We start from the raw sequence: 12,256 nt of genomic DNA, 5'->3' as shown, positions 1-12,256 counted from the left end.
ATCCAAACCATTCACTGTAGGTGCGTTCATACCACTTAATTAACCTTTCAAATGATTTTAAATGCATTTATGGGGGGATACAAGTTGTACATTTCTAGTTATTGCTTTAATCACATGTGATTAATAACTAGAATAAACAGAAAGATTTACTACTATTTTCAAATTGCTATCAAACTTATGGATTTTCAAGCTTTCAAACCTTTACATTAAACTCTTTTGATGCTAAGACTACTTTCAAACTCTTTTATACTTGTAATATTTTCAAATCAATATCTACACCAGTATAATTATATAAGTAGGACTTGAAGGACTTAGGACTGATAGCTCACCTTATTTCCTGTTCCTTGTTTGGTTGTGGACTTAGGGTATCCTGTTATTTGTCCGAATGTCGTTGAATTCTTATTTATATATCATATATATATATATATATATATATATATATATATATATATATATATATATATATATATATATATATATATATATATATATGTGTGTTGGATATAAAAGCTTTCATTTCAATTCAGTACCTTTGTGTAACAAAGGCATCCAAACAACCTTATTATTTAACTATAATAGGTATAGTTAAGGGACTACTACTCACTACTACTATTACAGCGACCCATACAAGAGTCGGTACATTCATGAGTCACTACATAAGTACTAGATTGAGTATCAATACATACTATACACTATATAAGAGAACATACTATACACTATACAAGAAAATATATTATACACTATACAAACATTGAATACTATAACAGAATGTGACATACTACTTCTCGATACGACACGTCACCGTGGTATCACTGTGTAACCAGAGTCTCCTGGAGGGAGAGCGGGCATTTTGTGTATAGATCTATACGGGACAGACACTCCTACATCCCGACTGCTAGCTACAGTCCGAGCCGATAAGGCCTATGGGTGACAAAATGTCACCATACTACATGTGACCTGGAGGGTCATCAGATATTCAGCCGTCGATTAGCATGGTTACATACGAGTTCACATTCAACCCTTTACTTAACCAATTAAGAATTAAAGGCAAAAATAGACTTTTCGAGGCGTATTGTTCATTTAATACCACCTGGAGTCTACATATTTCTACTTTAGACTTTTCGAGGCGTATTGTTCATTTAATACCACCTGGAGTCTACATATTTCTACTTTAGACTCTCCCAGGCGTACTGTACATTTAGTACCACCTGGAGTCTGTATTTCATTATTTTGTGATTCTATCACATACTCATTTAAGTAAACTATATTTTCATACAGATAGTTCCACTAGGGTAAACCCTTACATTTACAAAAGAACAAACATACAAACAATCGGGTCTTGGTAGAAGACTACTTTTTACTAGAAAATATAGGATTTTCTAGGGAGTATGCTATTTACAAACATTTGAAATCAGTTACGACACTACATTGTTACAGAAATTTTTATACAAGCAATGACACTAAATACTTATGAACTCACCAGCTTTATGCTGATACTCGCTTTCAAAATAACTTGTATTCTCTGGTCATCAGTAGACAGGTACAGATGAAGCTTTTGAGAAGATGGAGCACATACAAGACTCATCTTTTATTACAATTATTATATTACAAACTATACAGAACACGCTTGTATTACAATTATTATATTAATGTAATGGATGTTGTTTCTTGTCTTTACTATTATGCAATGTTGTGATACTGTACATGACGTCCTCCACCCCAGAACGTTTCCGCCGTTCTTGGTTTTGGGGTGTGACAATAGCATTGCGAGCAGTTCTTCGGCCCAGTTCCCTTTAGCTTTCCCCAGTCTTTTCTTGATTCCACTTACGATTGTCCGATTGGACACTTCTGTCTGCCCGTTTGACTGGGGATGTTCTACTGACGTAAATCGTTGAGTGATCCCTTTGCTAGCGCATCAGTCTCTGAAAGGGTTTTCCGCGAACTGTAGCCCATTATCGCTGATGAGTGTGTTGGGTGTTCTGAATCTGCTCAGTATGTTCTTCCATACAAATTTGATCATGTGCCTTCCCGATATGCATGCGAGTGGCTCGGCCTCGATCCATTTCATAAAGTAGTCGACCGCGGCCACCATGTATTTTAGTTTCCCCGGGGCTTCTGGGAATGTCCCCACAATATCTATCCCCCATTGATAGATCGGACATGGGCTGGAGATATTAGTCAGAGTGGCCGGGGGATTTCCTTAGACTGGTGAGTATATTTGGCATTTTACGCATTTCCTTGTCAGTTCCACCGCGTCTTCGTACGTGGTAGGCTAATAAATTCCCATGCGGAGCACCTTTTATATTAGGGCGCCTGCCCCTTCATGCGCACCCGCCTGGCCTTCATGTACCTCTTGGAGTGCTTCTTTTCCCTTGGCTTCATCCACACACTTCAACCAAGGCATTGTGAACCCTTTCATATACAACTCCCTGTTCACAAGTACATATGATGGCGCTTTTATGCGTATCTTCCTGGCCTCTCCGTGGTTGTCTGGCAAAATGTCGTGTTGTAGGTATTTTGTTAGCGGGGTCATCCATGTGTCTCTAGTTGTTGCCAAGGTGTTTACTCGTTGTTCATCTATGCTTCTTTCCTTGAGTACTTCAACTAGGACATTCTTGGAAAAGTGGTCGAAACATGTTGATGCCAATTTGCTCAGAGCGTCCGCCCTCCTATTTTCACTTCTTGGTATTTGTTTGATTGTGAACTCCGTAAAAGACTTAGTGAGTTGTTGTACCATCTTGACGTATCTATCCATCCTTTTATCTTTTGCCAAGAAACTCCCATTAACTTGGTTGGCGGCCAGCCTTGAATCCATCAGCACCGTTACCGCTTCTGCTCCCATCTGCTTGGCCAGTCGTAGGCCGGCGAGTAAGGCTTCGTACTCCGCCTCGTTATTCGAGGTGTAGAAATCGAAACAGAGTGCGTATGTGATCTCTTCTCCTCCGGGCTGGTTAGGATCAGGCCTGCCCCCGAACCCTCTCTGCTGGACGCCCCGTCTATGTACAACGTCCATTTCCGACAGTCCTTAGGGGTTTTTCCTGCCTCATATATCTCTCCTTGGTTCGTGCTTTTCCCTTCCCCTGGAACTTCGAGTGAAAAATTTGCAAGTGCTTGGCCCTTGATGCTCGTTCGCGGGCGGTAACTGATGTCGTGCTTACCCAGTTCTATCGCCCATTTTGCTAGTCGACCCGAAGTTTCTGGTTTGAGAAATATCTGCTTAATTGGGAAATTCGTCAAGACTTCGATCTGGTGTTCCTGGAAATATCGCCTTAGTCTTCTGGAGGTGTAGATGAGTGTGAGGACCAAGTTTTCGAGAGCGGGGTAGTTGAGCTCAGGGCCCTGTAATGCCCGACTGACGAAGTATACTGGTTTCTGTTCTCCTTCTCTTTCTACAACCAGCACAGATGAAATGGCTTCGGCCGAATTCGATAAGTATATTTGTAACGTTTCTCCCGGGATAGGGGTGGCCAGTGTGGGTAGTTTGTGCAAGGCTTCTTTGATTTATTGGAGGGCCGCCTCCGCTGTTGCTTTCCACTGAAAATTGCTTTTCTCAATGCATCCTTTAAGCGTGTGAAAAATTGGCATGGCTTTGTCACCTGATTTCGAGATGAAACAGCTAAGCGCGGTAAGCTTTTTGTTTAGGCCCTGTGCATCCCTTAGCGTAATTGGTAGCGGTGTTTCCATGAATTCGTCTATTTTGACCGGGCTGGGTTGTATTCCCTGCCTGGTTACATAGTACCCTAGAAATTGCCCTTCTTCTACCCCAAAGGTGCACTTCCCTGGGTTCAGCTTCATCCTAGCTTTCTCTAGCGTCTTGAAAGTTTCTTCAATGTCTTCCAGCTGTTGTTTTTCATTTGGGCTCTTAATGACCATGGCGTCAACGTATACTTCTATGTTTCTTCCAATCCGCTTAACGAATATGGAATCGACTAGTCGTTCATACGTCGCCCCTGCGTTTTTTAATCCAAATGGCATCTTGGTGTAGCAGAAGGTGCCATGATCTGTGTAGAATGTCGTCTTCTCCTCATCTTCCTTACTCATCAGGATTTGATGGTACCCTTTATACGCATCTAGAAAGCAATTTAGCTTGAAACCTTGTAACGACTCCACCTTCTGGTCGATTTCCGGTAGTGGGTAACAATCTATGGGGCATGCTTTATTTAAGTCGAAATAGTCGATGCACATGCGCCATGACCCGTGATGCTTTTGTACCATCACATGATTAGCAATCCACGTTGGGGAGACTGACTCTCTCAGGATTCCTTCCCTTGTTAGCTTAGCCACCTCTGCATTGATCGCTCGGTTTCGGTCCCCTCCTTGAACTCTCTTCTTTTGTTTCACCTCCTTCGTGCCCGGTTTGATCATTAGCTTGTGTTCTATGACCTTTCTGTCCACGCCAACCATGTCCATGGGGGTCCATGCAAACACATGCTTGTACTATCTTATCAGGCTTACCAACTTTCTCCTTGTTTGCTCTGGAAGGTTACGGCCAATGCTTATTGACTGGTCCGGGTATTCCTCATTGATCACCTCCTTCTCGTTCACCGTTTCGACCCTTGCCCACTTGGTCTCCTACGCTATTTATGTTGGTTGCATGACTTCGAAGCATTGCAACTCTTTTGGTGGAGTGGCGAGGATTGTTGTTGGCCCTTCGTCCGTGTTGAACTTTACGATCCCGTGCATTGTTGACGGGATTACCCCAAGTTTGAGCAGGGTCGTCCTTCCTAGTATGATGTTATGTTCTGCAGAGTGGCGGATGACTACAAACTCGATCAAAGTTGTTTTTCTTCGTTGTTTGTCATGGCTGGTCAGCGTGTGAGGCAAGTGGATTGTGCCCAGGGGCCATATGTTGTGTCCTGTGAAACCTACTAGTCTTCCTGTGGTGGGTATGGGATTTTCTTTCCATCTGTCGGGTAGGAGGCAGAAACAATGCTCGTAGATTATGTCCACCGAGCTACCTGTGTCGATGTATACCCTGTGAATTATTATGTTCTTTATGGATACTTGGATTATCAGTGGGTTATCACCGTTCCACCCTTTAGGTCGGGGATCTCTTGCTGAGAATGTGCGTCCATGGGTTGGCATTATGATGCCTATTGGGTCGCCTTGTTCATCCTGCCTTTCTCTCTTGACACGCACCATGAGTATTTCCTTAGGTTGGGTATGTTCCCTTGACGCATCCTTGGCGTTCTCAACGTCGAACTTTGATCGAAGGCTTCGTGCTATTTCTACGAGGTTTCCCTTTAGCTTTTTTTCTTCCATTTCTTTCTTTAGAACCGAGAAATTGATGGTGTCGTGGGTTTTGCTCTTGTGATATTCACAGTAACGCCCTTTCGTTGTCTTCGCCGATTGTGGTTTGTCCGTGACTACGTAAACGTCTGACCGGTGGCCTCGCCTGTCGTCTCTGTTGAATGGTCTGAAGCGTCCTTGCGGGCGCCTACCCTGCCCGAGGTTCCTGGTGCCGCCTAGTGTTTCTGTTTAGGTTGGACTATAGCGCTTTGTTGGGGCGGCCTTGGCGTTTAGGTATGCATGCTTCGTTGCCTCCCCCTCTTCTTGTCTCAAGTACCGTTCTACTTTCTCCTTTAACTTGGCTCGTGTTTGCGGTTTCTTTCCAATGATTTTTTGAGACAAAGGGCCTGGAAAGAGTCCCCATGTGAAGGCCCCGACTATCAGACCTTCGTCGTGCCCTGGGACATCTAGTTTGGCATTTGTGAACCTTGTGAAATATTCCCTCACCGTCTCTCCTTCTTTCTGCTTGCAGCCGATGATCAAGTGAGAGTCGCCCTTATATTTTCACAGTTGCATGAAATTTGTGAGAAATAGGTACTTTATTTGGCCAAAGTTGTATATGTTGCCTGGTCGGTGTGTCTTGAACCACTTGCCTGCGTTGCCATCAAGGGTTGTTGGGAAGTAGGTGCACCAAAATCGCTCATCTAGTTTGAGTGAGGTCATTGTCCATTTGTAGGTGTCGATGTGGCTGTCTGGATCTGTGGTTCTGTTGTAGGCTTTTAGGTAGGGGAGTTTGGCTGTGTTTGGGATTTCGTAATCTAGCAGCTCTTTGGCGAACGACGATGTGACACTTCGTGACAGACAGTCTTGATTTGGTATGGGTAATGGCCTGTGTGTGCTGTATGGGTGAAATGAGTTGTATGGTTGTGCTCCTGGGTGGTTGTAGGATGCAGGATAACCTGGACTAGGGCCGTAAAACGCTTGTTGTTGGAACATAAGTTGGAGCAAATGGTTCGAGAGAATAGGTTGGTTTTGTGTTTGAAAGTTATTCGTGGTAGTCTGTTGGAGATGTGTGTTTGTAGTAACAATGCGTTCGCTCTTCATGGGCGGCGAAGAAAAGAAAATGGGTGACTGGGCTGTCATGGCTTGAGCCAGTGGTGGTAGGGAAAGCGTTGGCTGCATGGCCATTGCTGTTTGGTGCAACGGTTAAGCGCTAGCGATTTGGTTTAGAGGTAGTAGTATCTGAGTTGTCACACCCCAAAACCGGAACGGCGGAAACGTTCAGGGGTGGAGGACGTCATGCTTAGTATCACGAGATATGTATATGGTAAGCAAGTAATGAACAACCATTTCAGTTAGAAAGAAAGTATTTACAATGTGTGTGTTCACAAAACATAGAATTCATAATCAAATAACAAAACAAGACTTGAAGCTATAATGCTCCATCTTCTGATTTCCCAGCACGAGCACCTGTCTAATAGTCTCCTGAGAATACAAGTTATTTGAAAGAGTTGATCAACAATTAAGCTGGTGAGTTCATAAGATTTTAGTGATGTGAGTAAGCTCTAAAATGTGGTTGAAAATGTATATGTAAAAGTGGTGTAAGTTGTAAGTTCTGTTTTGAAAAGTTCGCCTGTTCCTCTAGAAAATCCTATATTTCCTACTTTGATGAAAGTTAAGTAAAATGACAGTACAAGCCTTTCTATGGGTACCAAGTGGGTACAAGTTATATAAGACTCAGAGTAAACAAACAATCGATTGTGCGCATCTGCCCTAAGCTCACAACCCAACGAGGAACAGAAAGTAAGGCGGATAGCACACATCCCATTGGTTGTTAGATCGTTGTCATATATAACCCTGGTGTATTCACTTGTTACTCATGGAGTTAATTGTAATGGTTCCTTTATATCTAATGAAAAGTTCTTTTAAGAAAACCCTTATTTCTTAATATAAAATGGTGACCACAGTGAGTACTTTTATAATAGCTTAGTTTATACTGCTATATATAATCTAATATCGAATAGAAAGTTAATTGAGTGAATCTGCCCTAAGCCCACAACCCAACGAGGAACAGGAAGTAAGGCGGAAAACACACATCTAACTACCTATTGGGTATTAGTTTTATATATAAACACAGTGTATAAACTAAGATATTATAGAGTTACTCACCTAAAGTCTTTAAAATTGAACTGGTTTAATAAGATGGATTAAACCCTTTTACTGGGAAGTTTCTAGTTTTGTATACCAAAAGTACTGATTTTGGAAAGTATGTTTTGTACCAGAAAAACTGTGCTTTGACTCTGTGTTCTATAACCTGACCCATACCTGGTACCCTTATGATGACTTAATGTATACTAAGCATACATATATATAGAATCGGGTAGATAATAGATTGGGTGAATCCATTCCCAGCCCACAACCCAACGGGGAACAGGAAATGAAGCGGAGAGCACATATCCTATTAGCTGTCAGACCATATTGGTATATATGTATCCTGTGATGTATACATTATGGAATCATAAGACTAACATTATGGTCCTAACCTTTAATCGCAGCCTTCTACCAAGGCATCTTCTGTTATGTGCTAGACTCGACTGTTCCGTTTGTCGTTTGTAAAAATGTATTATTTCCCTAGTTTATAACTCGAAAATAGATTGAGTTAACTTTCAAGTGGTACTGACACTTTATGAAAGTATTGGGAAATGAAGTACACAGCTGTCGTTTATAATGACATGCGGATGTACTAATTAACCTAAAAACATATTTGTTTTATTACGGTTATAATGTGAAGGCTAGAACCCTTACTAAACGCTCTCCCTGACGGGAGATTAGGGGAACTAAACACGACCTCTGCAAATTCTTGCAAGCCATGTAATCCACATTAAAGTTATATGATCATGTATACCCAATATAACTATCACCTTTTGTTAAAACATTGCGTTAGTGATTTATTGGTATAATTAGATCATATATTGTGCGTTCTCATGCTATAGCAACCTTACTTGTTTGTTCTGTTTGTTTCTCTTTATTGTGTGTTCTCTCTATATGGTATTGTTTGATTCTCTTCACTATGTTCTGTATGGTATTGTTGGATTCTCTTCACTATGTGATTGACTCATGTAAGAACTGACTCTTTGTGTGCTTCATTGTACTAGAAGTAATGAATAGCATTCTCCTAAACTATACCTATTATCGTGTACTAATGTTCTACTTGGACTGTTATTGAAAAGACTTATTTATCTACTAAGTTATGCTTGTACTTTAAAAACAGAGTTTTGTATAACTAAAAAGTATCATAACTTTAAAAGAGTTTTTGAAATGTTTTGATCACTTATAAAAGACATAAGCAACATTTTGAAAGATGTTTATAACAAACAATTTACACAATTATCATTGTGTTCAACTTGTATTCCCACCCCCCCCCCCCTTAAAAGCATTTAAAACAGTTTAAAAGATTCATTACGGGGTATGAACTCACCTGATGTGGGTGATTCAACGAATACGCGTGTAAGGATGAGAAGTTCCACGAATGAAGTCCCGAGACACAACAAGTCCTAAATGACATATATTGACATATATTGGCATGAATATAGTGTTTATAAGCAACTATATGAAAGGAAACACCTTCCGGGACTAGGAAACACTTGGAATGAAGTGTTGAATCACATGTGATTCAACTAAGGGATGTTTAAGGTCAACAAATGGTGTTTACACAATTATCATTGTGTTCAACTTGTATTCCCCCCCCCCCCTAAAACACATGTGATTCAACTAAGGGATGTTTAAGGTCAACAAATGGTGTTTACACAATTATCATTGTGTTCAACTTGTATTCCCCCCCCTAAAACAGTTAAAACAGTTAAAAGATTCATTACGGGGTATGAACTCACCTGATGTGGGTGATTCAAATGGGTATGCGTGTAAGGATGAGAAGTTCCATGAATGATGTCTCGAGACACAATAAGTCCTAAATGACATAGAAGGACACATATTGACATGAATATAGTGTTTATAAACAACTATATGAAAGGAAACGCCTTCCGGGACTAGGAAACACCTTGATCAAGTGTTGGAATCACATGTGATTCATCGAAGGAGGGTGCAATGGGACTAAAAGGTGTTTACTACTTTGGGACCAACTCCATTGGAGTTTACGGTCGTAAACCCATGAGTTTAAGGCCGTAAACTCGTGGTCCTCCTACCATTTTGTGATTTGAAGTCCTAAAAGTCATAATGAAGCATCCTAACTTCAAGTCTAGGCCTTAGGAAGTGATTGTGGCATCTTTTCACCCCTAAGTGGAGTTTACAGCCCATGGACCACTTCTCTATGTGTTTGCGGCCGTAAACCCATATGTATGATGGTCTTTTGATGTTTTCAAGTACTTAGCACATCAAGGTAAGGGTCTAGGCTAGTTTCTAGGCATAAGGAAGGAATTTAGGGCAGCTTTGCACCATAAAAGGGAGTTTACGGCCTTGGGTGATCCTTGGCCATAAACTCTCATTCATCCCTTTGTTCTTGATGTTTCTAAGGTCTAAACATGTTTAATCTAGTGCATAACAAGTTAGAACAAGAGTACTTACGATATAAGGGCTTGAATGGTCGATTTTGGCCAAGAACACTAGTGTGTGTTCTTGGTGTTCTTGGTTTTTCTTGAAGATCTAAACAAAAATGATTTTCATGGATGAAATCAATGTATGTAGCTAGTTAATAAGATGTAACAACTAATCAAGGGATAGAACACTTACCCTTTTCAAGATCTAAGGTGAATGGTGTATGATAGTTGAGAGAGAATGAGGGAAAGTCAGCCAAGAAATGAGAGAAATGACTAGAAATGACCATAAGCCTTATATATGCTCTTGAGTTTACGGCCACATGAGTTTACGGTCGTAAACTCATGGTCTTGTGGCCGTGAACTCACTTAGATGAGGTTAAGGTTCGTTTTGCTACACTGTGGTTCTAGCAGGTACTTTCTAACACTTATTCCTTAACTGCATTAGGCTCAAAACTCCTTAGAATGACCTTTAACCAGGCTAGAACTTCGTACTAGTGAATTTGACACTAAGTTGAGTTGACTGACTGAGCTTATAAAATAAAAAAAAAATCCGGGTTGTCACATCATCCCCCCGTTAGATGGAATTTCGTCCCGAAATTAGCTCTCTTAGCATTACTACTGGGGTTGCGCTCTTCTGATTGGCAGAATACCCACTCGTAGACTTGGCAACTTTGCCCTTCCGTTCATGATAGGATTCATACTTGGTCCATCTATCATTACCTCGCATATACAAGTCGTATATAAGTAGGGTTAGTAAGACGGACGGATGTGCGACTCTGCCCCAGGTCCACAACCCAATGAGGAACAGGAGAAAGGGCGGAAACACACATACTAAGTCTGCATAATCATAATCATATACCACCCTTGCGTATACACTAAATAGTAATAGGTGGGCTGTTTTCGTCCATAGCCTCAGTGCTCGAAATTGGTCTGCTGGACGAGTGGTATTTCGTGATGGTCTGCGGACATCTGACGATAAGGCTTCGGAGACAAAGTACTCTTCGCATGAGTACTTCGGGGGTTTGGAACACGAAAGATAAAATTTAGGTTTAGGTCGGACCTTCGATACGAATGACTAAAGTTTAGAGAACTTGACGATCGAGGCGATAGAAACATATGAACTCAGTATGGCGAGGACCACGCCAACTCATGACGAATGAAAACAAAGGACTCTATACCGCACAAAGTTTTTCATCAAATGAAAGAAACGACTGATAAACGATGATGTATCCCTGGTATGCTCGATAATGTACTCCTAGTATGTTCAACAATATACTCTTTGTAACTGTTCTCGTGTTTACTATTTTCTAATTGAAGTTAACACTCCTACGTATCGTACCGCTATGTGCGCATACATACGAACAAAAGTGTTCTAATAACTGGTGGGGATACTTTATATCATGATCCCCCCTTGGTACCACTACCATCGCCTGTCATATACAAGTTATGAATATTTAAGATGTACCAGGCAGTCGACTGAGTAACTTTGCCTCAAATCCCCAACCAATTAAGGAAATGGGACCTAAGCGGAGTCACTCACTCTAAGTCTGCAACATCTTAGTTGCGCATAACCCTGATGTATATGGTGAGCCATAATAGCTTCTCTAAAGGATCTTTTAGTTCTCTTGAATACTGTGACCTATTTCAACATGTGAGTTGTTATAATTACTTTTAAATGTTATCCCCAAATTTTAATCTTATATGAATATAAATTAATTTTTAAAAGTAATTACTATTTTGAAAACGTACCACTACTCGTCGACGACTCCGGGGTAGATTCTCCTGCGGTGATCATCAGAATGCGTCTATCCGCTCCTGAATTCCTTACTATTGTGCAGTCCCTCTGACGGTGTCCAGTCTCGCCACAGCCATAGCAGGCTTGGTTTTCTTCAGCTCCGAGGACTTGGGAGATCGGTTGAGCCAGTGCCCTGCAGTAACGGACGGTGTGTCCCTTTATGTGTCAGTTCAGACACTGCATTTCCCGGCACACTCCGGTGTGGTGAAAGTTGCATTTTCCACACTTCGGAAGGTTCCCAGCATATCGGCTGCCAGGTGCTGAAGCAGTAGGTGTCGTAGCGGCATACATAGTACTCACTCGTTGTTCTTGCGGGGTGTCTTGTGTTGTTCGCTTCTTCTTCCTCTTGTTCCCCGACTTTCGATTATAGTCTTCTTCCCTCGATGGCTCGGGAATAGGGACTTTTACACCATGGTGGACTCCATGGTCGATGAGTCGCTGAGCCAGGCATTTAGCACTATCGAACGTGGCTGGGTTAGAAGATAACACATTTCCTTGGGTCGGAGCAATCAGACCCCAAATGTATCTTTCTATCTTCTTGCTCTCCGAGGTAATCATCCCGGGGCATAGAGCTGCTAGTTCGCTGAACCGGTCCGTGTAAGTCACTATGTCTGAGCCGACCATAGTGAGATTCCACAGCTCTTGTTCTAGTTTTTGAATCTCGCCTAACGGGCAGTAT

At 41.6% G+C, this 12,256-nt stretch overlaps 1 protein-coding gene across 1 annotated transcript; it reads right to left on the bottom strand.

The window, feature by feature from the left end:
- Window positions 1-2,299: 2,299 nt before the first annotated feature.
- Window positions 2,300-3,013, bottom strand: LOC145106847 (uncharacterized). The gene has a single exon (XM_079043775.1). It carries the CDS (start codon window positions 3,011-3,013, stop codon window positions 2,300-2,302), a length of 714 nt encoding a protein of 237 aa, XP_078899901.1.
- Between the last annotated feature and the right edge of the window lie 9,243 nt (window positions 3,014-12,256).

The sequence above is a fragment of the Lactuca virosa genome, chromosome 4 (genome assembly GCF_052849685.1).
Source record: "Lactuca virosa cultivar CGN04683 chromosome 4, Lactuca_virosa_CGN04683_v6, whole genome shotgun sequence".
NCBI classification, from domain to species: Eukaryota; Viridiplantae; Streptophyta; class Magnoliopsida; order Asterales; family Asteraceae; genus Lactuca; species Lactuca virosa.
Note: the sequence above shows the minus strand (reverse complement) of the source record. Positions and strands in the feature narration are given on the sequence as shown.

Coding starts and splice junctions, on each gene's coding strand:
- LOC145106847 (XM_079043775.1), bottom strand. CDS start 3,013: ATGGACGTTGTACATAGACGGGGCGTCCAGCAGAGAGGGTTCGGGGGC.